Consider the following 24,281-nt stretch of genomic DNA (forward strand, 5'->3'; position numbering starts at 1 on the left):
TGATGTGCAAAAATAAGATTACTGCCAAAACTTTAAGAATTACTGGGCAACTTCCCTCTACTTTTAAACCCAGATACTTTCCCAGGCATCAATACCAAGTCACAGACTAAGACATTTTACACATATCAACCTTTACAACAGTATTCTACTTATCACCCCCCTTACAGAGTTCTATAGCAATAACAATAACATAATAATAACATTCGATTTATATACTGCCCTTCAGGACAACTTAACACCCACTCAGAGCGGTTTGCAAAGTGTGTTATTATTATCCTCATGACAATCACCCTATGAGGTGGGTGGGGCTGAGAGAGCTCTGACAGAGCTGTGACTGTTCCAAGGTCACTTAGCTGGCTTCAAGTGGAGGAGTGGGGAATCAAACCCAGTCCTCCAAATTAGAGTCATGCCACTCTTAGCCACTACACCAGACTGACAGGGGGAAAAGCACCAAATTAAATCCAGGCAAACCACCGCATCTCTGAAGGACCATCCCAGTAGGCCTCAGTCATTTTTATGTCAAGATCACCTTGGAAGTCAACTCCTTTTTTCCTAGATAGGCTGGTTCCATTTTTGTCCATTGGATAAAGGGAAAGCCATCACTCTGGACTCGTGGGTCCTCTCTATTGTAAAGCATAGTTATTTCTAGAGTTTACTACTTTCCTTTCTGCCTACCCACTGGCTTCTCCTCCTTCACTTCTTCCAGCATAGTTGGAAGAGGAGGTCTCCAAGCCATTGACTAAGGAAGCAGTGCAGCTGGTCCCTACAGAGGGATACCTGTGGTGGATTATATTTTTGGGGGAAAGAGGCCAGTTTTGCCTCTGACACTTGAACAAATGTTTAAAGATTTTCTAGTTATTAATGGTTACCTTGGTTGAAATAGTTTCCTTGTTAGAAATAAACAGTTGGTTTGCATTTTTGAACTCTTATTGTAGAAAATATTTATGGTTCCAAGGCTAATCTGCTAGTTATCAATACACAGTGCTGACCTTCAGTCTTGCTACAGCTTCTAGAATTTTTACAAAATGCATGGCTGTAGTAGTTGCCCTTTTGTGTTTGCAGGGATGTGTTCTCTACCCCTACTTGGATGATTGGCTCTTGTGGGCACCATCTGCTGCCATTTTATCTCATCATGATGGGTAGCCGTGTTAGTTCGTCTGTAGCAGTAGAAAAGAGCAAGAGTCCGGTAGCAACTATAAGACTAACAAAATTTGAGGTAAAGTATAAGCTTTCGTGAGCCACAGACACTTCTTTCGATATCTGAAGTGAGCTCATACCCTACCACAAATTTTGTTTCTCTCATCATGTTGATCTTGCCATGACTACTTCACACAGCTTGTGTCTGTTAGCAAACTGAGATAAATCCTGGTTGCACATAGCTTTATAGGGGCTATCCTTGATACCATAGCAGGTTGTGCCCAGCAGATAGGGCATGTGTTATTATATGTTGCCTGGTTAACTCCTTTCAGACAAAGTTTTCAACCTGCCTTGTATTTTCAAGGGTTTTATGAATTCCATTGCTACAATTGTGCCATCTCCCCATTTACATATGAGGCAATTTCAAAACTAATTTTTAAGAAGGTTTAATCTTTTACATCATTCCCGGTGGGAGCATTTTTCTTTCCCTTGGATTTTTATGTGGTCCTTACTATCTTGGTCTCACCATAGTCTCATGTAACTTCCTAGTAGGTTGAGAATTTGGCATACACCTTCATAACGTAGCAATGGTTACATACTCCTCCTTATCATGTTGGGTTGGCCACTATGGGGGTTCCTTTCTGCTAATGGCTCTTGGTCCTCTGCTAAGTCCAGGTTGCACATAAATCTTGAGCTTAGGGCTATGAGACATGTACTCACTTCTTTTACAGCTGTGCTCCAGGGCAAATGCATGCAGCTGGCCACCAACAACATAGTGGCCAAGTTCTGTGTCAATGCCATAAGATCATTAGTGGACTCTCAGGAGCTGCTACATCATACTTGTTTTTGAGCTTTGGGGTTTCCCCTCTGGGGACCAGTTTGCTACTCCAAGTGCCCTCTCTTGTTCCCTAGCTGCTTCCAAACCAAGTTCTATTGGGGATCCCTTCCAATTTACTTGGCAAGGAACACTCTTTTGTGCTCCCCCTCCCCCGGGCCAGAGCTAGGGTTACTGGCGCCCGGGACAACCCAAGTCTGGCTGCCCTCACGCGCGCACTCCCAACGCTGCGTGGTGACGGCACTTTGTGATGTCATCACACAGGATGAGTGTGCCGCCAGCAGAGTGGTGGCAGCGCCAACGGCTGGGAGGCCACTTGCGCCACTCGCCTGCCCCGCTGAGGGGGTGGCCAGCTTGCCATGCGCTCCCTGTCCTGCGGGGCAGGCGAATGGCGCGGGTGGCCTCCCAGCCCTCCGTGTCACTCACTTGCCCAGCAGGACAGGGAGCGTGCGGCAAGCTGGCTGTCCCCTCAGCCAGGCAGGCAAATGGCATGGAGGGCTGGGAGGCTTCCTGCACCATTTGCCTGCCCTGCAGGACAGGGAGCGCACGGCAAGCCAGCCGCCCCCTCAGTGGGGCAGGCGAGTAGCGCGGGCGGCCTCCCAGCTCTCTGTGCCATTCACCTGCCCAGCTGAGGGGGTGGCCAGCTTGCCACGCGCTCCCTGTCCTGCTGGGCAGGCGAATGGCGCGGGCGGCCGCTCAGCCACCCATGCTGCCGCTGGCGTGCTCCCGGCAGCTGGCAACTGTGCCCAGCACCCCCTCTTTGGTGGCACCAGGAGCAGACTATCCCTCCTGCCCCCTCGATCCAGCCCTGCCCCCCGCATCACTCTCCTCACCAGGGTGATTTGCAAATTGAATGCTAATTGGTCCTGCTGTATTCTATTAGCTCCTTTTTGGCCCTGTCTAAGTTGGTTTCCAGTTCTTAAGGAATTTATCTAACAGCATTCACTTCCCACTCCCTGACATAGAGGATCTAATCCACAGAGGTCTTCTCCTTTTTTATGATCCGCCTTCATTACATCTGACAACCTGGCTAGTGGAATGACAGGATTTCTCCTCTAGGGTAGCCCCGGTTTTTATCTCCTTTCCTAAAACTTCTGCTCATAAATCCTGCTCTGCTAAGTGGTGGAGGTTTGTTGGTTAGACCTCCTCACGTGGAGTTCCACCTGAATCCTATTCATTGTCATGTCTCTTAGGTTATTTATTATATTTAAGAGATGTAGGTCGGGCTATAACCTCTGTTAAGGTACACATTGTTGCTCTTTCAGTATCTCATGATTTGGTTGATAGTTTAACTGCTCAATTATCAAGAAAGTTTCTCAAGGGTTTGTTTAACCTCTTGCTCTCTCTCCTTCCCCGCCCATTCTTCAGTGGAGTCTCTCTTTGATTCTATTTTAATGCATAAACCATTTGGACCTATGGCAACCTGTGAGTTATCTTTCCTCTCCTTTAAGATGGCCTTTTGAGTCACCATTGCATCAGCCCATAGAGTGGGAGAATTACATGCTCTGTGCTGTTATCCTGCTTTCACTTTGTTTCATGGGGACAAGATGGTCCTTAGTTTAGACTTTCTCCCTAAATATCCAGCTTTCACCTTTCCTAGTATATTATTCTGGCAGTGTTCTTTCCCACTTCCTCCTCACCAACAGAACGTTCACTTCATACTTTAGGTGTTAAAATTACCTTGTTATTTTATTTGCAATGTACTTTTGCAAAAACCAACATTTATTTGTCTGTTTTTCTGGTCTTAGAAAGGGTTATGCAGTTCCCGTACAGTCTCTGTCCCATTCAGTGGTGCTGCTATCCAACATTTCTATCCTCTGGTTCAGATTCCTTGCTCATTACTGGTCACTGCACACTCCACTAGGGTCTAAGCATACTCTGCCACTCTCCTTGGAAGAGTGTCTCTCTCTCTGACATCTGTAGAGCAGCTACATAGACTTCGGCTTCTACTTTCATCAACCACTATTCTGTGGAGGTAAATTCAGGAAAGGATGCAGCTGCTGGCAAGGCAGTCTCTTCCAATAAATAGTCTTTTCCAATAAATAGGCCACACTCATCTCCAGGGTAATGAGCTTGCTGTTTTCCCATGTGGGATTGCATGGAAGCCACAAAGATGAAAACAGGGTTGTTCATTGAATGATCTTACATGCAGGCACACATCCGTCCATCCTTTCCCCACTGTGGCATACTGTTTTTTGACATCCTTTAATACTCCTCAGTAATGAAGGGAGGATGAAGTGAGAGTACTCTGCACTCTTGGTCATATCCTCATTTTGGTGGGAAGAGCTAGTGCAAGCCAAAGGGAAGGGGGAGTGCTCCTCATGCTATAGAAAGCTCTGGAAAGCTTTAGAGGTTTCGTATCTGTGGCTGGCCTGTGCAGGCACAGTCTATATGTGCCAGCACAGAAGACCACTCAATGAGCAACAATTACAGGCAAATACAATTGTATTATCCCATTGGTTGCTAATATAATATCTACAACATGCAGAGTTCAAAAGAAGTCAAAGACATATTGCTGTAAAAATTTATGGAATGGTAATATAAGCTTAAATCCAATTGTTAAGGGAAAGTAGTGGAGGTTTCAACAGCTATTTTCCTGTTTTCTATCCTTTCTTACCCCGTGTGTGTCTTACTCTGTGTATCTGTTATTTCCTACCTTCCTTATTTCTCTCTCTCTCTTGCTCTCTACTTTCCCTCCCTCTTCTTTTTTTCTGTTTCTTAGGGTCAACTCAACAGTTGCAGTAGAACTGCAATAGAGGTGTTTTACCAATGACACTGAACTAGATTGAAATTGACTAGACTCTCACAGTGTTAGTCAATTTCAATCTGCATCTTGAGCCCAAGGTAATGTGCTTCTGAATTTTCTTGCAACATGCTATACCATTTATTCTGCACTAGTTCTTCATTTACATTGAAATGGGGTAAAATTTATTACCCAGTCTCAAGGTATGCATTTTCAGGTACATCTGTTGTCCTTCCTAATTACACACATGTATTATCATACAAGCCCCTGTATCATCATACTAGGCAGTTGTGTATTTCACTGCCTGTTTGAAGCATACAGTTATGCATGCATGGCTTATAGTGTACTCATTATGCTTGTGGCTGAAAATTTGTTCCACTGTTTTCTGGACCAGAAGATTACTTGTTTATTTTCATTAGTGACTTCTGTTTCAATAGTATATACATTTAAAATTTTAAAATGTTTAAAAATGCAGGGACAAATTCATTCCTGCTAAATTAATTCAAGACAAGGCTCAATTTGTGTGTTAAAAAAATCTAGATTATCATGTACTGTTGCTGGATTATCATGTAGTATAGTATTTACTTGCCATGAATGTGGTTTAACTATTTAATTATACATTGAAAAGAAAGCTAGAAGGTGGGGAATATGTCTTGAGTATTTCTTCATAGTATTTATATGATCAAAGGGATGGTCCATCCATAGATTAACACACTAGATTACAGCTCTCTGCACTGCACTGTTCCTAGGAGGTAAAGATTGATTACAGTGGATAATTTAGGAGTCTGCATTCACTGTTGCTCCTACTGTTTGGTTTCTGTATACTCTGACTAGCCATCCACATTAGTGACTTATTAACGGGCATATGAAAACAAGAATATGAGGGTACATTATTTTCAATCTAACATATGTCCCTCTGCCAGTTAAATTACTACCACCATTCCCTTAAAAACATATTCCACTCAACAAAAATGGATTAGAAACATTTTATTATTGTTTGCTAGTATCCACTCAAAATTTGTTTTTATAACTGATCATTTCATTTTGTTTACTGAAGAAAGGGTATTCTAAGCTTCTTGCCTTGAAATTTTAGCCAAATTCATGATACTGATATTCTCTGATAGCATCAGCACTAGAAAATGTGATATTTGAACCAAACATTTTAAGAAAATTGCTTCAGTATTTGAACAACAAATACACACTCCTGCACACAAAGTTGCCAAACTTTATCATGGATGACTAGTTCTAGTAATAGTTTTTTAAGATAAAAAGTTAATTGTAAAGGTAGTTAAATTTGTACATAAGCGTTGGCACTATTTTGATAATAGCTTAAGTGTTTGAAACATTTCCCCCCAATGTCCTGCATGAGAAAGAAGGGTTGTCATTTAACGTGGCAACAAAAGCCGTTGTAGCACTGTATACAGAATACCTGTTCAGTCTTCTAGCAAGTCCTGCTTTCTACATTGTATTTCACAGTTTCTGTTACAATACTTGATGGTCTACTTTCAAAATCAACATTGCTTTTCAACAGTAATTCAGCTCTTACACGGGCATAAAGAATATAATAATTTTAAGAAATATGGTTTACATAGATACCATATATAAGAAAATCTGTATCTCCTAATGTGTCCCATTTTCTACTATCCAAAATACTATTAATATTTGAGACAAGGTGTTTTACAAGTGATTTCTCTGTGTTTTAGTTTTAAGGGATTTGATATAAGTGCATATTGTTTTGGCATTTCCGTTCATTCAAATATATTATTCACAAAAGCTAAATTAACATGTGCAGTTTATTTCTAAGTGATATAATTCATAAAAATATGAACTGGAGCTGTAATAGCTAAGTATGCAATGGTATTTTTAATGAAACATTCAAATATTTATTCTATTTTTGCTTAGCTTTTAAATATTGTATTTATAAAATGTTGGCAAAGTTACTCACCTAATTATGAAATATTTGCATATTTTTGTGATTTTTTTTGAAGTTGTATTTGCAGATAAATATAACGAAATGCCACACTTAATCAAGACTATGTTACATGCTACTGTGATAAATGTGTATATAAATTATGCAGCCAGTGTTATCTAAATCAGTCCCCTTGTCAGGTCTGTCACAAGAAGAGCATCCCTTACTTACGAAAATCTGGGACATGAGTTCTTGGCAAAAAAAAGGATCTTTTAGTCTACTGTATCCACAAGTTACAATTTGGCACAATAAATCTTTGAGAAGAGAGAAGTAGAAGGGAGATAACCGAGAAATATCTTTTGTTATCCTATCCAAGATACAGAACAGAAAGGGGAAAAATTAAGACAAATGTACAATATGTAAAGCAATTGCAATAATATGACAAAATTCTGACTTTGACTTCGCTTTCTGGTTTCCAATTTGGTCTATGGCTGCCTTTGGTGTGTTTGACCTGGCTTGTTTGATGACTCTTCTGAGGTACAGATTTATCTGCCCTCAGTATGGCTTCTAGAGTGCTTTTCAAGCATTGCTTTCAGTGCGGTACAAAAATGACCCACACAGATGAGTATGATCTCTGTCTCATGTGCTTGGGTGAAGGACATAATGTTACAGCATGTAAAGTCTGTCAGAAATTCACCCTGAAGGCAAGGCATGAGAGGGCCCAACGGCTGAAAGCAGCACCGTGGGAGAAAGTGCTTGCTGAATAATCTGTAGCTAAGGCTCCTACAGATACGGAATGCTCACTGGAGTCAACTCTGAAAGCGGTTAAGACTTCGGGTACTGCTGAGCGTCTCTCTAGAGCTGGATCCGTAACATCCGTGAAATCGACTCCGCGTTCAGATCTGATGGGGAAAAAGCCATGCTCTCCGAAACGCATTTTAGATCTGAAAGCTTCATTGGAACCGCCGGCCAAGAAGTCTAAAAAGACTGAGCATTTGGTTTGGTTGACTTAGGCTCATTGCCATCGTTCTCCATGGCCTGAGCCTGCTGATGACATAGTTTTGATTACTCCTAGAACCCCCATCTCCTCATCTGAACTCACCCAAACACACTGTATTCGAGGGTGAACTATCAGAACTGAGGGTGGAGCAGGGTTGTGGCACCACGTCTGGAACTGAGATGGAGTGGTCTCCACACAGGGATCCAACTCCGTTGGCTGACCATGATCATCCTCAACTCCAACAAGAGGTTTCGAGGGTGTTATCTCCAGCACAATCCCATCACAGTTGACATGGATCTGAGCAGAGAAGGCCTTCAGAGACGAGACAATCATTGCCTTTCCAGCATCATCATGCCTGTTGTATCCCGGCGCCATTCTATTGTCAATGGCAAGGAGCTCCATCAGGTTATGCTGTGTTGAATCCAAAGCCTTCTACTTCAATGGATTGGAGTTGGTTGCCCCTTCCATTTCCAGCATGGTTACTGTCGCGAACAGGGCTGGGCACAGCAGGCAGGAGGCTCACTGGTACTGCAGGGCTGAACACAACAGGCAGGAGGTCAGTAGTCCAGAAGGCAGCAAACCAGGGTCCAGAAGTCAGGCCAAGTGTCAGGACCAATATGCCAGTCAGAGAGAGGAGCAGGCAGAAGGGTAGTCAGAAGGCAGGCCGGGGTCAAAGTCCAATCAAGCAGGAGAGCAGGGCACAAGGCAAGGCAAGAGCGACCAGGCGTAGAGCTCTGGTAGCAGAGAGTGGCGAGCTGAGTTGCTTCCACGCTTGGTTTCCTCGGCGTCTTCCTTTTATGCTGTCCTAATGAGGAACAGCTGTTGCCTCTCTCTCTAACAGCTCCGCTCGGTGCTGTGCCTGTAAACGGGCACTCCTTCGCCTCTCCAACAGAGCTGACTTATCTCTATGTTTCCTCCTTTCAGCTGGCCCCAGGTGCTCGGGTTTTGCTTTTGCCCTGGGGGAGTCTTTGTCTCTTACAGCCTCTGTGGAGGTTTCTGGCTGTTCCTCATCCCTGACAGTCTCTGCAGAAGCTCCAGGCTGTTCTTGCTGAATCCCCTCTGGAGCAGCAGCAGTGGTTTCTGACTGCTCTTCCTCTCCAATAGCTTCTGCAGGGGCTTCTGGCTCTAGAGAAGATCCTGCTGGCCCTTCCTGCTCATCTTCTGAGGAGGACTCTGAGGCAATAGGTAAGGTGGCCAGTCGAGGCTGGGGCTGACTCATGACAGTTACAGTCAACCTATGACTCCGATGAAGTGATGGGTCAATCTGAAGTCAGATCCGAGACACCATTGGATCCATCACCTGACGATAATGTTGGCCCAAGTTCTGGGTCACTTTATGAGAATCTGCACATTTTCTCTGAGCAGATGACAAGGATGGCGAGAGCTTTAGACATTGACATATCTTCAGCTGGTCCTAAAAGTAAAGATAAATTCCTCAGTTGCATCTATAGTGATTCTCCTGTAACAATAGCTTTCCCTATTTTGGAGGGCTTGAAGAAATTGTGCACAAAGTGTGGAAGGTGTGCAGAGCTCCCAGCAACATCAAAGAGAATAGAGCAGAGGTATAAAATTAAGCAGGACACTTGACAGTCTCTGATTAAGTACCCTCCTCCCTCTTCACTGGTTACAGAAGAGGTTCAACAGCATAAGCCTGGGTCGCATTCCACTCCACCAGACAAGGAGGGGAAGAAGACTGACAGCAAGGGACAGAGGCAGTATTCTATGTCGGCATTAAATTTATGTATCACAAACTATCAGACAATAATGGCTGGATACCAGTTATATTTGTGGGAGAAGCTGTTCTCATATATGTCAGATCTCCCAGAGGACAAAAAAGCATTTGTGTCCCTGCTTCAAACAGAGGCTATTCACCTTTCTGAGCAGCAAATGAATGCTGGGAGCCATGCCTTTGATATTTCAGCTACAGGCATGGCTGGAGCCGTACTTATTTGACGGCATTCCTGGTTGAGATCAACGGCTCTTCCTCCAGAAACCAGAACCAAGACTGAAGACTTGCCTTTTGAAGGTGACTCTCTGTTCTCCACTACCACAGATGATGTACTTAAAAAAAAAAAGAGAGAGAATAGGCAAACTGCTAAGTCTTTGGGGATCACATCTACTGAAAGGGTCATTTATAAACCAAAGTATTTTCCTCATCGCAGTCCTTACTGGTACTATGGCAGACAACAACAGCGCCAGTACTACCAGCAGCAGACAATGCCACACTACCAGTTTAGCACCTTGCAGCAGTCTCGGAAGCGCAGACAGTATAAACCTTGACCTTCTCAGCCTTCTACTCATCAGATGGAGTCTCAAGGCTCTCCAAAGCTGTCCTGATGGGGTCAATCAAACTCTAACCTGAACTTCTTTGACAGATTGGCACCTTTTCTCCCTGACTGGGAGTCACTAACATCTGACTCTTGGGTCTTAACTATTGTGGTCATGGGTTAGAGTTCATGGAGCTTCCTGATTACACTTGGCTCTCAGGGGCTGTCAATAATACTTTGGTTGAGTTAAATTGAAAAGAGTCCAGTAGCACCTTCAAGACTAACCAACTTTACTGTGGCATAAGCTTTCGAGAATCACAGTTCTCTTCATCAGTTGCGAAGAGAACTGTGATTCTCGAAAGCTTATGCTACAGTAAAGTTGGTTAGTCTTAAAGGTGCTACTGGACTCTTCGATTTTGCTACTACCGACTAACACGGCTAAGTCCTTTGGTTGAGTTAGAAGCCGAGATTCAAACTCTCTTGGCTAAGGGTGCTATTCAAGAGGTGCAAAGTGCAGAAATGGTACCGGGGTTTTTCTCACAGTTCTTTTTCGTGCCCAAGACGGATGGGGGACTCTGTCCTATCTTAGATTTAAGTGTTTTGAATGCCTTTCTTAACGTGTTAAAATTTTAAATGGTCTCTTTATTATGTGTGTTACCCTTGTTGAAGTGTGGTGATTGGTTTGTGGTCCTTGATCTTAAGGACACATATTTTCATATCGTTATCAGAAAGAAACATTATAAATGGTTGTTGTGGATTTTCCGGGCTGTATCACTGTGGTCTTGGCATTGTAGTTCCTGACATTTCGCCAGCAGCTGTGACTGGCATCTTCAGAGGTGTAGCACCGAAAGACAAAGAACAATCAGTGTCAAACTGTGGAGAAGATGTTAGCAGGTAATTTATATCTACTCAGGAAGGTGGGTTTGGGCTGCGTCATACTGTAAGAGTTTCCCAGGGTGTGGAATGCTAATGGAATGCTAATGCTTCACTGTATCCTGAGGAGGTTCTTTTGCATATGGATTGGTGATTGCAAAAGAACCTCCTGTTCAAAACAGACACCACCACAGCGATGTACTATGTGAACTGACAAGGTGGCACTGCATCCATGATGCTGTGCAAGGAGGCTATGATTATTTGGGAGTGGGCAATTTCGAACAATGTGTCCATCCATGCTTTACATATTGCAGGTTCAGACAATGCAAAAGCAGATGTACTCAGCAGGGTGCTGATGTCAAACCACGAATGGTCCATGTATGCTACTTATTTACTTCCCATTTTTGATCTGTGGGGTACACCAGAGAAAGCTGTCTTTGCAACATAAGAGAATGCCAAATACCATGGTGTTTTGCTCCAGGGCAAGAAGCAACCCTCTGTCCATTGGTGATGCCTTCCAAATCACATGGATGAGCAGGTTGCAATACAGGTTTCCCCCAATTCCTCTTATTGCAAAGGTACTTTGCAAGACAGAGAGGGACAACACCAACTGCATCCTGATAACACCATTCTGGCACAAACAAGTGTGGCTACCCAAACTTTTCGAGCTGTCCAAACAGTACTCTAACAGGCAGATGTCCTTCTTTGTGGGACATTATTCCACCACTAACCGAACACCATGCACTTGATAGCGTGGCGGACTAACCCCCATCTTTAAATTTTTCTGTGCAGGTACAAGTCCTCCTAAATGCTAAGAGACCATCAACTAGACAGTCTTATGTAGCTAAGTGGACACAGTTTTCTGCCTGGGCAGTCTCCAAAGAGATTGTCACTGCTGATTGCCTTTTGAACTTGATTTTTTACTACCTCTGTGAGTTAAAAGATCAAGGTCTGATGATGACATCACTAAAAGTGCACTTGGCAGCTATTTCTGCTTTTCATCAGCACATTGAGGGGCAAACTGTTTTTTCCCATTTAATACCCCACCAGTTCCTTAAGGGAATGTATAATCTTTACCCTCCTGTATTGCCACCAGTTCCCCAGTGGTCCTTATTGCTTGTGTTTGCATGACTTATCTTGCTGCTCTTTAAACCGTCAGCTACATGTTCCTTGGACCTATTGTCTTACAAGTGGCATTTCTGGTCACCATCACCATCAGCTAGGAGGGTAAACGAATTGGCAGCACTTAGATCTGACCCTTCATTTTTGAAGTTCCATACCAATAAGGTGGTACTTAGGCCCAGTCTTCAATTTTTGCCAAAGGTTTTAACTGAGTTCCATCTGTCACAGGGTATTTCCTTGGCTATGTTCTTTCCTAACCCAGTATCAAAAGGAGAAAGAACTCTGCACACATTAGACTTGAAAAGAGCTTTAGCTTTTTATTTAGATAGAACAAAAGGTTTTTGTGTCAGTCCCCACTTTTTTGTGTGTTTTGGAGGCTCTGACAGGGGCAAAAAGGCATCCTCTCAAATGGTGTTGTGATGGATTGTGTCAGCAATTGGAAAGGCGTACAGTCTGGCTGTAGTACAGTGTCCATTGACTTTGAGGGCTCATTCAGCAAGGTCACAAGCAGCTTCTTCTGTTTCCTCAGAGGTGTCCTGGTTGCGCATATTTGTAAGGCAGCGATGAGGTCCTCTGCTGATACATTTGTGAAGCATTATGCTGTAGATATCAATGCAACTCAGGATCTGTATCAGGCATCTGACGAAGAGAACTTGATTCTCGAAAGCTTATGCTACAATAAAATTGGTTAGTCTTAAAGGTGCTACTGGACTCTTTTTGATTTTGCTACCACAGACTAACACGGCTAACTCCTCTGCAGGATGTAGCAGTTGCCAGAGCCATTCTACAGCTAGAAAGTGAAAAAACACGAGTAGGAAGCAACTGCTAATTAACAAATTCAAGAAGTCAAAGGCATATATTAAATATTTATTTATTTTTATTTATTTTATCGTATTTGTATTCCGCCCTCCCTGTGAGCAGGTTCAGGGCGAATAACAGCATTAAGAACATTTAAAACATTCCATATAAAACATTTAAAAGCATCATACAAAAATATAAAAAATAGCAGCACTCTTTTTCCTGATACAGACTATTATCTTCATATACAGTCAAAATTTCTCACATAGTCAATATAATAATGCAAGGCAAATTTCAAACAATTCTAGTATCATGATGGTGCAGCACAAATACAGTCAGGAAGAACATTCCACAGGTAAGCTTCCATAAAAGATTACAAGGTAAGTTGTAAAAAAGTCCTTTCAATAATTTTTCAGGTGGAGCAGAGGAAAGCCAAAGGCACGTCAAGTTGCCCTACACACAGCACCGGCTTGACTCTGGTGTTTCATCAGATGACCTCATCAGGGGCGAAAGAACATCCACCATACAAAAAGTCAATAAGTTATGTCAAGTTCAAGCACCAACCAGTCAAATATCCCATACAGAAGTCAAGTGAATTACTGTCGGCGTCCTTGGCACAAGCTTCTTTTATGGAAGCTTACCTGTGGGATGTTCTTTCTGACTGTATTTGTGCTGCACCATCATGATACTAGAATGGTTTGAAATTTACCTTGTATTATTATGTTGACTATGTGAGAATTTTTGACTGTATATGAAGATAATATTCTGTATTTAATATATGCCTTTGACTTCCTGAATTTGTTAATTAGCAATTGCTTCCTACTCATATGTTTTCACTTTCTAGCGGTTGATTTTGAGTAGGTACCTCCCTTTGTTGCTAGAGCCATTCTACAGTCTTTGTTTTCCTGAAAGAAAAACAGGAAGTGTGAGATGAACATACTGGTAAAAATGCAGTCTTGTTTATGGTCACTCATAATGGTTCTACGAGTTCTTATATTACGTGATGCTTTTATAGAGTGTTAATTGTTGGGCATGTTGTTCATTGCTGTTGATGGTATCTCCCATCTGCTGAGTTTTTTCTAACTTGTTGAATTTGTTGATTTTTGCTTGGTACTGGATTACCTCATCCACAAACATGCAATGTCTCCCAAGAAAAATGTATATGCAGCATTTATAGATCTTAGGCCTGCTTCTGATTCCGTCTTTCGAGGAAGATTATGGGCTAAATTGGGAGATACATCCATTGATAAAAGATTGTTACACCTGATAATTAAGCTTCATGAGAGTAATGAACTCCAGATAAGGTACACACAAGATGGCAAACTATCTAACAAAATCCCAGTCCAGAAGGGCGTTAAATAAGGTTGCTTATTAGCACCCTTTTTATTCAACATCTATGTAAACACACCGATTCAATGTTTACATGAGACAGATGTCCGTGCCCTGAGTCTTGTAGGAAGAAAGATACTAATTCTCATGTATGCTGACGATACGGTCCTCCTGTCCCAAACAAAAATTGATCTAAAGCGTGCCATGAAAAAATTTAGCGATCAGTGTGGTACTGAGCTTCTGACAATTAATTACTTGAAATCTAAAATTATGTGTTTTAGTAGACACTTAAAAAAAACTAACTGGGAAATAAATGGGAATACTATAGATCAGGTTAAAAATTTTCAATATCTAGGAGTCATCTTTACATTCAATGCTAACTTCAAAGTCAATACGATTTCATCAGCAAATGCTGCAGAAAAGAGTGCTAATGCCATCCTTAGATTCTTCAGAAGAGAAGACGCGGACTTTATACCTGCATCCCTGAAACTATTCCAAACAAAATCATTAGCGCAACTTTTATATGGATCACAAATGGGACTAACTGCTAATGTTAAGATCGTAGAAACAGTTCCATCTAAATTTCTCAGATCTTTATTTAATGCACCTAGATGTACTCCTAATGTCATTCTTAGGCAAGAAGCTGGTTTGCCCAGAGTCGAACTAAAAATCTGGGAACATGCCATCTATTATTGGCTAAGAATCCATCTTGAGCCAAAGGGCTTAATTACCTTGTTGCTAGCTTCTGACCCTTACCCTACATGGTGCTGAAAGATAGCTGATAAAATTAAACTGATTGGCTTGGACCCAGTAGGCCTGTTTGATATGGGACTCAACAAAGCAAAAGCTTTAATAACCCCAAAATTAATTAATATAGAGTCCCAAAATGATAAGGCAATACTCTAACTTATAAGAGCTTTAAAAAAGGACTGAATTACACCATATCCCCATATCTTTCGGACATTACAAACGAAAGATGTAGATGGGCCTTCTTTAGAGCACGATTTGATGCATTCCCCTCTGCAGTTTTGTATGGGAGATTCTTTCACTTGCCTTTGCAACAGCATTGTTGTCCTTGTTCAAAAAAAATGGTTGAAAATATCACACATACTTTTGCACTGTGAATTCTATCAAGAGGATAGGATACAATTAATTATTCCACTACTTCATAGATTCAAACCATTATAGTATTACCTGGATTTTAGTCCTGAAACCCTTTGGGTATATCTTTTAGAGGATAGTCAGAGAACTGTATCTTACGCTGTTGCAAAGTTCTGTGTGACAGTACTCAAGAAGCGGAATCACTTAACGAAGGAAACATCAATTGCTGGGAAGTGAATTAATGAAGTGAGTTTTATAGTTAGGTGTGTGTGTGTGTGTGTGTGTAATCATCTTTTATAGATCCAGAGGAGTTAGCCGTGTTAGTCTGTAGTAGCAAAATAGAAAAGAGCCCAGTAGCACCTTTAAGACTAACCAACATTGCTGTAGCATATGCTTTTAAGAATGCATGGATCTTATGAAAAGAACTGTGATTCTCGAAAGCTTATGCTACAGTAAAGTTGGTTAGTCTTAAAGGTGCTACTGGACTCTTTTCTATCATCTTTTATGTATTTGTCCATTTTAAGTATTTAAAAACCATTCTTTTTATCTGTACTTGACTTGTCTGGTCTTGCGACCATAATAAACCTTTGATCGATTGATTTTTCTATATTACACTTGCTGGTTGCAGTGTGGGCTTTGTTACCTTAATAAAGTTGAGTTGGACATTCACCCCGCCTCTTTATTGTGTGTAGCTTGGTACTCTCCCATGTGGGACTGCACAGAAGAACTTTATTGCAGTGGGAAGACAGGGTTGTACATACCTATAACTATTGTTCATCAAGTTCTTCTGTGCAGGCACATATACCCTCCCTCCTACCCACTGTGAACTCTCTGGTTAAGTCCAGTTATGAGTCGCAGTGGCATAGGAGAACTGAGGGAAGGGGCCATTGCTCTCTGTTAAGTCATGTGACCATTTGGGCAGGAAACGGTTGCTATGTACCGCGAGAGCAACGGCCCCTAATGCGACTCTATAGAAGCACTGAAGAATTCTCTGTTGGTAGGCCTGTGCATGTGCAGTTCTGTGTGTGCCTGCACAGAAGAACTCGATGAACAATAGTGATAGGTATGTATAACCCTGTCTTCCTACTGCAATAAAGTTTAAGCAAAAAGAGGTGATTTTGCAAATTTTTATCTCAAACTGGTGATAAGAGCTCCAGGCTTTCATTTAACCCACGAGAGACCAGAGCTTAGACTCTCAAAATCTACACTGCTTTTTTAAAATTAGCATTTTAAATTTAAAAAAAAAATTATTTATTTTATTTGTGCCAAAATATTTATTGCAGTACATAACCAGCACAATAACAATTTAAATGAATCTATAAAGTACATAAAAGAACTTTGTCAGTATCAAAGATTGCTTAAAATGAACATAAAAGACATAGGCTGTGAAAATCTTTGGTTTTGTGCTGCAGTGAATCAACTCAGGTGGATTTATAGGTGTAAATATAAAAATATAAATATAAAAACAGCATAAAATTTAAAGTTAAAAATTAAAAAAATTAAAAGCCAAGCTCAGAGAAACAAATAAAAAAATGGAGGACTCTAGTATTATGTGTCCAATACTCTCTATGATTGATCCTTGTGTGTTCTAAGGCCCATAGCAAGGAATCTAGTGCAAGCCCATGTGAACTGTGGAGTTGCATCAGATAATAGAGTCGTAGATTCATTTTATTGCATATGGCCAGTGGCCTTCACAATATCAAAATACTCTCAAATATCAAAATAATACATTATCAAATAGTCAGGTGATCAAACACTTCAAAACCACATAAAACACCCTGCTAAAAAAACTTTAAATTAATAAAACCTTCTAAGATCAATCACATTGAGTCAGTGGCTAATTCCTTTGCTCTAATCTTCCTAGCAGCTAAAGCAAAAAGCCCCAATCTTAATGAAATGAAAGAATCCTTGTCTGAAAGCATCGTAACAATCTTATCAGAATCAGACAGGGGATGTAAGACCAATAAGATCTTAGCTAGGAATATATTTCTAGGTTCTGCGTATAGATGGCAAGCCAGGATGTAATGAGGGAGGTGAATGACCACATATACAAATGTGTTGGTCTACTGGTGTCTTTTTATAATCAACCCACTAGCATCTCTGTAGGCATTGTTTGAAAGTGCAATGAGGTAAAGGTCCTCCTAAGATTGTACACAGTTATATTGGTTAAATAGGAGGTCTTTTTTGATCATTTTAAACCAGGGGGCAAACCTTGATTGAGAAATCATAGAAGCATCAATTCGGGCATCTTCTCTTAAGACCCCTAATTCGCAAAGGTCAAAGCTGTTCCCTGAGGGCTGCAATAAATCATCTGGGATAGTATCTCTAGCAACGATGTGATTAAAAAATTGAAGGCGAGCATTATCTTTGTTATTCAGTAGATGGAAACTAAGCTTACTGTATGAGTCAGGAGTTTTTAGTTGTTTTTTCCCCAGAATTTTAAAATCATCAGGTGGGCTCGAACCCTCACTGAAGGGAGTCCCAACTCAGCTCGTAAAAGCGCAGCCGGTGTCCCTTTTGGGAGTGCCAGGATCTGCCTCATAAAGAGGTTTTAGATTCTTTCTAGCTTTAGAAGTAATTGATCTTTCCATCCCCAGATCTCGATACCATACAGTAATTGGGAGATTATTTTACTAACAAAAAGTTTCAATGCTAGGTCTATGAGGAGATCTCCCCTGGTATAATAAAATCTCATTACAAGTCCCATTGTCTTAAGGGCTAATGCTTTAGCAGATTCTAGATGAACATCCCACTTAAGGGTTTCGCTAAAAGTTAAACCTAGGTATTTATAAACTTTACATTGTTCTATTGGAGTACCTTGTATGCTCCATTCAGGGGTCATTTTGTAGAAAAAGAGCTGGAGGAACTCATTAGCATAACTCATTAGCATAACTCATTAGCATATGCCACACACCCTTGATATCGCTGGAGGTGTGCCATTAGCATAACTGATTTGCATATGCCACACATCACCTATCCTGGCTTTTTTGGACCCAATCCTGGCTATTCAGGGCTGAAATTGGGCCCAAAATGGCAAAAATGGGCTGGAAATGGCCAAAAAGAGCCCCAAAATGGCCAGGATCGGGCCACTGCTGAGCAGGAGAGTGATCCACCACCTGTCAGAGGCCCAACCCGGGCTGTTTCAACCCCAATCCAGGCTGAAATGGGCCCAAAATGGCCGAGAGTCAGGTGGGCAGGGCCACCTGTCATGTGACCTCTTTGGGGAACTGCCAGAACTGCGTTCCTGCGCATTCCCCCTCGAAATGAGCCCTGGCTCCATTTAAACACTTTTGGCCGCTTCTGAAAAAACATAACTTTGGTTTTCGAGTAATTGATTATAAGTTTTTCTTCCTTACAATGTTTACCCAGACTATGCAAACACTTCTTCAGTCCCATTCTAGTTAAAGAAATCAAAACCATATCATCTGCATATAGTAAGATTGATATTTTTTGCTGTCCTAGGGTGGGTGCAACAAATTCAGGGCCTGACAGTCTCTGAACAATGTTATTAATATATAAATTAAAAAGTAGGGGGGCTAAAATGCACCCTTGTTTCGCTCCCTTGCTAACAGGGGTATCCCTTGTTGGTGAGCCCAAAATGCCCACTTTGATTTTAGCAAATGTGTCTGTATATAACTCCTGAATTAAGAACAATAGTCTCTTGTCAATATTAGTCTTCTCAAGCTTCTCCCATAAATGGGTCCTATCAATGGAATCAAAGGCCACAGCTAAATCAACAAAAACCACATACAGGGCTTTAGTTAGGCCATTCATGCTGGAATGGGCTAGGTGATAAAGTGTTTGGCAGTGGTCCAGTGTACTTTGGCCTCTTCTGAATCCAGCTTGATATAAAATATGATTATCATTAGCCCACTCTTCTAATTTTTGAAGTAGATACCTTTCATAAAATTTGCATCAGATAATAGATTCTTAGTGATTTTCAAATCTGAGCAGGTGGGAAACAGCCTAAACAAGGGATGTAAAATTTTCTCTCATACTTCCTGGGCAGAAATTGCAGTGAAGCAGTGTGTGTTCTATAGTCTTGACCAAGTCTGCTCTGCAGGGTCAGACCCTCTCTGCCATTGCAATCTTTCTGTAACATCCCTTGATAACCGCAGAAGGGAAAATGTTACATCTGGCCATGGAGAAAGCCCTGTGGTAGGACAGAATTGTCAGGGCTTGCGGCAGCCACCGTTATGTCTGATCCTGATGTCAAAGGGGTGCCAGGGATGTTGCAGGACCCTGCTCTGTGGAAGGAGGGGCGGTATACCTCACCCAGATTCCCTCTCAATCCACTCGCTGGCCTGTTCAACCTGCACCACTCACCCTCTTTGATCTCCGCCCTCTCCTCCTCACCTCCACTCTTGCTCTGCTTCGCTCCATCACTCCTACTCAACCCGCCACCACAGTACTCTTCTGAGCCATCCTTTATAGGGCTTTCTCTCCCTGCCCTCCATCCAAGCTCCACCTGTCAGGCCACACCTCTCCTTTGCCTTCCAGCATTGCCTGGGCTGCCTCAAGCAGCTGCAGCTGGGGTAGCTGATTTGGATGTGTTGGTCAGCAACAGCTGTGTCTTGCTGGCTGGCTGTCAAGCTTCTCTAGCTGCTGATTGCTGAAGGCAGGCCCAGCTGTGGCCCCTTGGCTGGCTGCCCGGTTTCTCCAATAGAACACCTGTGGCAGCTCCACCTGGAGTTGCTTGGTTCCTGGCGTCTCCTGAGCCAGGTTATTGCCTTCTAGCTGGTGTCTAGGCTGGGGTGTGGCTCTGAGCTGCTGTGGCTGCTTCTCCTCCTTGTCTGGTAAGGGCTCTGCTTGGGCAACTGCTGGGTCCCTATTCCCCCTGCCTTTGCCCTCCCCCTCTGCTCTGCTTAGCCCCTTCCCACTGGAGGGTGGAGCTAGCTGGCCTGCCCCTTCTTGCCCTCTGAGTCTTGGGAGCTTCGTCTCTTCCCCCTGGTGGAGGCAGGTTCTGGCCCTGGATGCCAGCTGGGGTGGCTGGAAAGCTGTCTCCTGGCTGCCCGCCATCACTTCCTCCCGGCAAGTCCAGGGGCTGTGCCTCAGACCCCAGACAAGAATCTCCAATGAGGACAGGTAGGCTGCTGAAGTGATGACATAGAGCGATTTCTTTGGGGCCAAAAAGTGTGGGACTCTGTTGATATCTCCCTGCCATTCACTATCGTAGACCCTTTGCTTGATTATGGCTCTGGCTTGCTCCAGGGGCATTAATTGGAGGGACTCAGGGGAAGAACCTAACAGGTTCAACTTCTGATGGACTGCCTTGAGCCAGGAAGAACAAAAAGTAGTATTGATGTAATGTCAGAAGGAAAATGACTTAGCCTTAACCATAAACTTAGAGAAGCCAAATTAACTTTGGCTTCAACTCTTATCAGGCCAGATTCCAAATGTAACCTAGCATTGGAAATAGAGCTGGGAATTGAAATAAAGCTCTCAGAAATTTCAATTGTGTTGTCTCTAAGGGAGGGAAACATTTTATCATTGTGGTAATCTGATTTGTATATATCCCAAAATATGAAATGTGTGGGACCATGGTTGAGTTCTATAAAATGTTGTACTAAAGGGGCACTTGTTTCCTTGCAGTCAGTACTACTTTTCTGTTCAGAGATGTGTGTTCTTAGTTTCCTTGAAGTTTTGCCAACATAAACCTTGTCTCAAGATGTAAATTACTCAATCAGAACTGCATGAAGTAAAATTGTTAAGAAAATATTTCTTATTGTCCTAAAGATTAATGAAACTTTTCATATTACTGGTAAGTTTGCAAAAAATACAGTTTCCACAAGGATAATGTGCCACAGATTAAATGGATCCAGGTAAGGTTCATTGGGGATTCACAGGTAGAGATGTATTACTGTGAACTAACTGATATTTTAAATTGGATGCCCTCGTAAATGAAATAAATGGCTTCTTATCACACGTAGGAATGTCATATAAAATGTTCCAATCTTTACAAATGCTCTTTTTGAGTCCAACGCTTATATGATTATTATAAAAATGATTATGATGATTATTGTTAGCTTCCTTCAGTTTCTGAAAGGCAGAAAAATGACTAATAAATTTTAAAATAAATAAATCTGTAATTTTTATACTTTTTTATAGTTGCTTCTGTAACTTTTGACAATGTCTGAAATTGGATCAATGTGATTTATTGTCTATAGTTTTTATGTTTTTAGCTTGTATTTATTGTTGTTCATTGATGTTGTTAGCTGCCCTGAGCACATTTATGGGAAGGGCAGGATATGAATCTAATAAAATAAAATAAATAAATAATTGAAAGTCAGGCCACATGTAAGTCCCCCAGGATTAGTTTTCCCTCCTTATTTTGTAACAAACCCCTCCAGTGGCAAGCAGTGTTTTGCAATAAGGTTATTTTAAGACTTGATATGGGTACCCTGGTTACTAAATTTTGTTCTAAGTATTAACTTTTGTATAGATTCCTATATACTGGTGTAGAAGGTGTGATTCCTTCTAAATCTTAGAAACTGGCTATATGACACATTATTCTTAATGTGTAGCATATGGTGGGGCTATTATAGCACACAAATAATGCTATCAGTTTTTTTTCTTGCATAAACCCATCAAGATCTTTCAATTTTTATTGGTGTGGCCCTTCTTTCCAGTCCAAAGCAATCCAACCCAGAGGAAAGAGGTCAGGGGTTGCCCAAAAAGGGACCTGAAAGTACAGTGAGGTAAGCAGGGAAGGAGTTTCAAGTAGGAAGACTGGGATTCCTGACCAAGATAAAAAAGGAGAAGGACTAGCTGACTTGAACCAGCAGATGGGAAATCTAATAGATTGTGAATGGATAAAAAGATGTGCAACATTAAATTCACAAAGGAAAGTAGAATAGGAGAGAAGTCATACTCTGCCTTTTTTGAAAGAACGGGTCTGATGACTTGGTGCTTGTGATTGTGAAAGAAGGTTCTGGAGGGGAACCATCTATAAAGAGATCCTCAATGCACTAGATTTACCTGGATGTCAATGACGGAACCATGCTATTGCCCTAGTTTGGTGCAGAACTAGGATCTGTGACAGTATTGGACCAAAGCTTCATTAACTGTACCCTTGGTGGGCTTTTGGTTACATTCTGATTGGTATGGTCTTAGACTCCATTGATGTGAACCCAGGATCTGGGCTGTGATACGATAGTTCAGTCCTCTTATAGTAGATGGGGGCACCTGAAAGACACAGGAAATGTTCTTGAGGTGGGGAGGTCTGTAATGGTTCTGATTGAAGGAGATTGAATTAGAATGGGTGGTTATCTTAACTCAGAGCTGCCAACAATAGCCAGGAGATGGACTGATGACTCTTCCTGGGTTTTATGATTGAATCATCTGGGAGCTATATTTTGAAGAAGATTTTGAGAGCTTTGGTTGTTGTCCTGCAAACTTAGGTTATTCGTGACCAAAAGTGTCAGATGCTCTGGAAATTTAAACAAAAGAGTTCTGATGTTCTCCTGGAGTATTCAGGCAGATGGTTACTTCCTCTTGAAAGCACCCAGGAAAATTCCTGCCTTAATCAAGAGATCCTGTTCTGTAGTTAAGCTGGATGCATTTCCTTGCACTTCTGGCATCTGAACACCAAAGAATCTTGGAGTCCAAGTGACACTGGTCTTAGTAGCAGATGGGACACACCATGCAGCAGTGTACAATTGTGTTATTTATATCTAAGCAGAACTGTACAATATTTATCTTGGACCCTGAAATTCCACTACACTTGTAGTGTGGAGAGAGTGCCCCACTAATTTCTGCTTCATCTGGAGTCCCCAGTACTTCTCAAAATGTGACCAAGGGATCTTGTAGCATGTTTTTTCAGAGAGCTGTATGAGTGGAAGAAATATTGTCAAACTCATATGAAAATGTCTTTCATTCAAGCAATTATCTTTTGATCCAAGCTAGCTTTCTGTCATTCAGTAGGTACCGAAGAAACATACATTAATAAATTACTCAGCGTAAAACTCTTGATGAACTATCAACAAATGGTTTTTTTTGTTTATTCTGTGTCTGTAAAATATGGCCATTCTTATATTAGTACTGTTCAATTAATCTGTGGTAATGTTGCTGTGTTTTTATACATTTTCATTTGCTAAGAGCTTTTAGGGTCATTTAAACAAAGTGAAGTTTTAGACGATCACATGCCTATTGGAGCGCCTTTCATTATAGGTCTGGGCAAAGTATACAGTAGTCTTTAAATGAGGCTCACATATCATCGTTTTCATCCATGCTGTTAAGAGGATGGAACTTACATCACTGTAGAAGGATAGCAGTCTGATTTAGAGGCATTTAGGGAAACTGTCAGTAATAAAATAATATTTGTTTGATTTACTTTGATGTGCTCAAACAACTTATCTAGAAAGGCTTCATGCAAGCGTTGGATTGTTGTTGACAATGCATTTTTATTATTTTTTCTTGCAACAGAACAATGAAAATGAAACAGCATTGCATTGTGCAGCACAGTATGGACACTCAGAAGTGGTAGCTGTTCTGCTGGAAGAACTTACAGATCCTACAATAAGAAACAACAAATTAGAGACACCATTGGATTTGGCAGCCTTATATGGTCGCCTGCGAGTGGTGAAGATGATAATTGACGCATATCCAAATTTGATGAGCTGTAACACAAGGAAACATACTCCTTTGCATCTTGCTGCTCGTAATGGTCACAAAGCTGTTGTACAAGTGCTTCTAGAGGCTGGAATGGATGTCAGTTGCCAAGTTAGTACACAAGTTTTAAAATTATTGTTGAAACAGAGCTTTGATTTCTTCCTTTACATAAAGATAGTTATATTTGTAAAGCCACCATGAAATATTGCTAAGTACTCTATGAAAAACAAATTGTAATTTATAATTTGTAAACTGGCTAGAATAGGGCTGTTCTCTAACTGCTGCGAGGAACACTGGGCCAAATGTGGTCATTTTCCACCTCCATCAGTACTCAGTGTCTGTGCTTATTAATCCAGAAAGAAGGTATTAGCAGTTGTGTTGGTCCAAAAGTAAAATCCAAAGTACCAGAACACAATCATAATATTTTTATTGGGACTAACCAAATGACACATAACCATGTGCAAGCTTTCAGATTCAGCAAAATTCTTCTTCAGACTGAACGTTACAAATAATAATAAAAAAAATATTTTAAAAGAGGGGAAAAAAGTCTTCAGGAC

General features: G+C 41.5%; 1 protein-coding gene across 1 annotated transcript in view; it reads left to right on the forward strand.

The window, feature by feature from the left end:
* The window catches only part of ANKS1B (ankyrin repeat and sterile alpha motif domain containing 1B), an 885,134-nt gene that overhangs the window by 86,429 nt on the left and 774,424 nt on the right, over positions 1-24,281 (forward strand). The window contains exon 4 of the mRNA XM_054988164.1: positions 23,539-23,835. Within this exon, the coding sequence (XP_054844139.1) occupies positions 23,539-23,835 (297 nt within the window). The remainder of the gene's footprint in view (positions 1-23,538; positions 23,836-24,281) is intronic.

The sequence above is a fragment of the Eublepharis macularius genome, chromosome 9 (genome assembly GCF_028583425.1).
Source record: "Eublepharis macularius isolate TG4126 chromosome 9, MPM_Emac_v1.0, whole genome shotgun sequence".
In the NCBI taxonomy this organism is placed as follows: domain Eukaryota; kingdom Metazoa; phylum Chordata; class Lepidosauria; order Squamata; family Eublepharidae; genus Eublepharis; species Eublepharis macularius.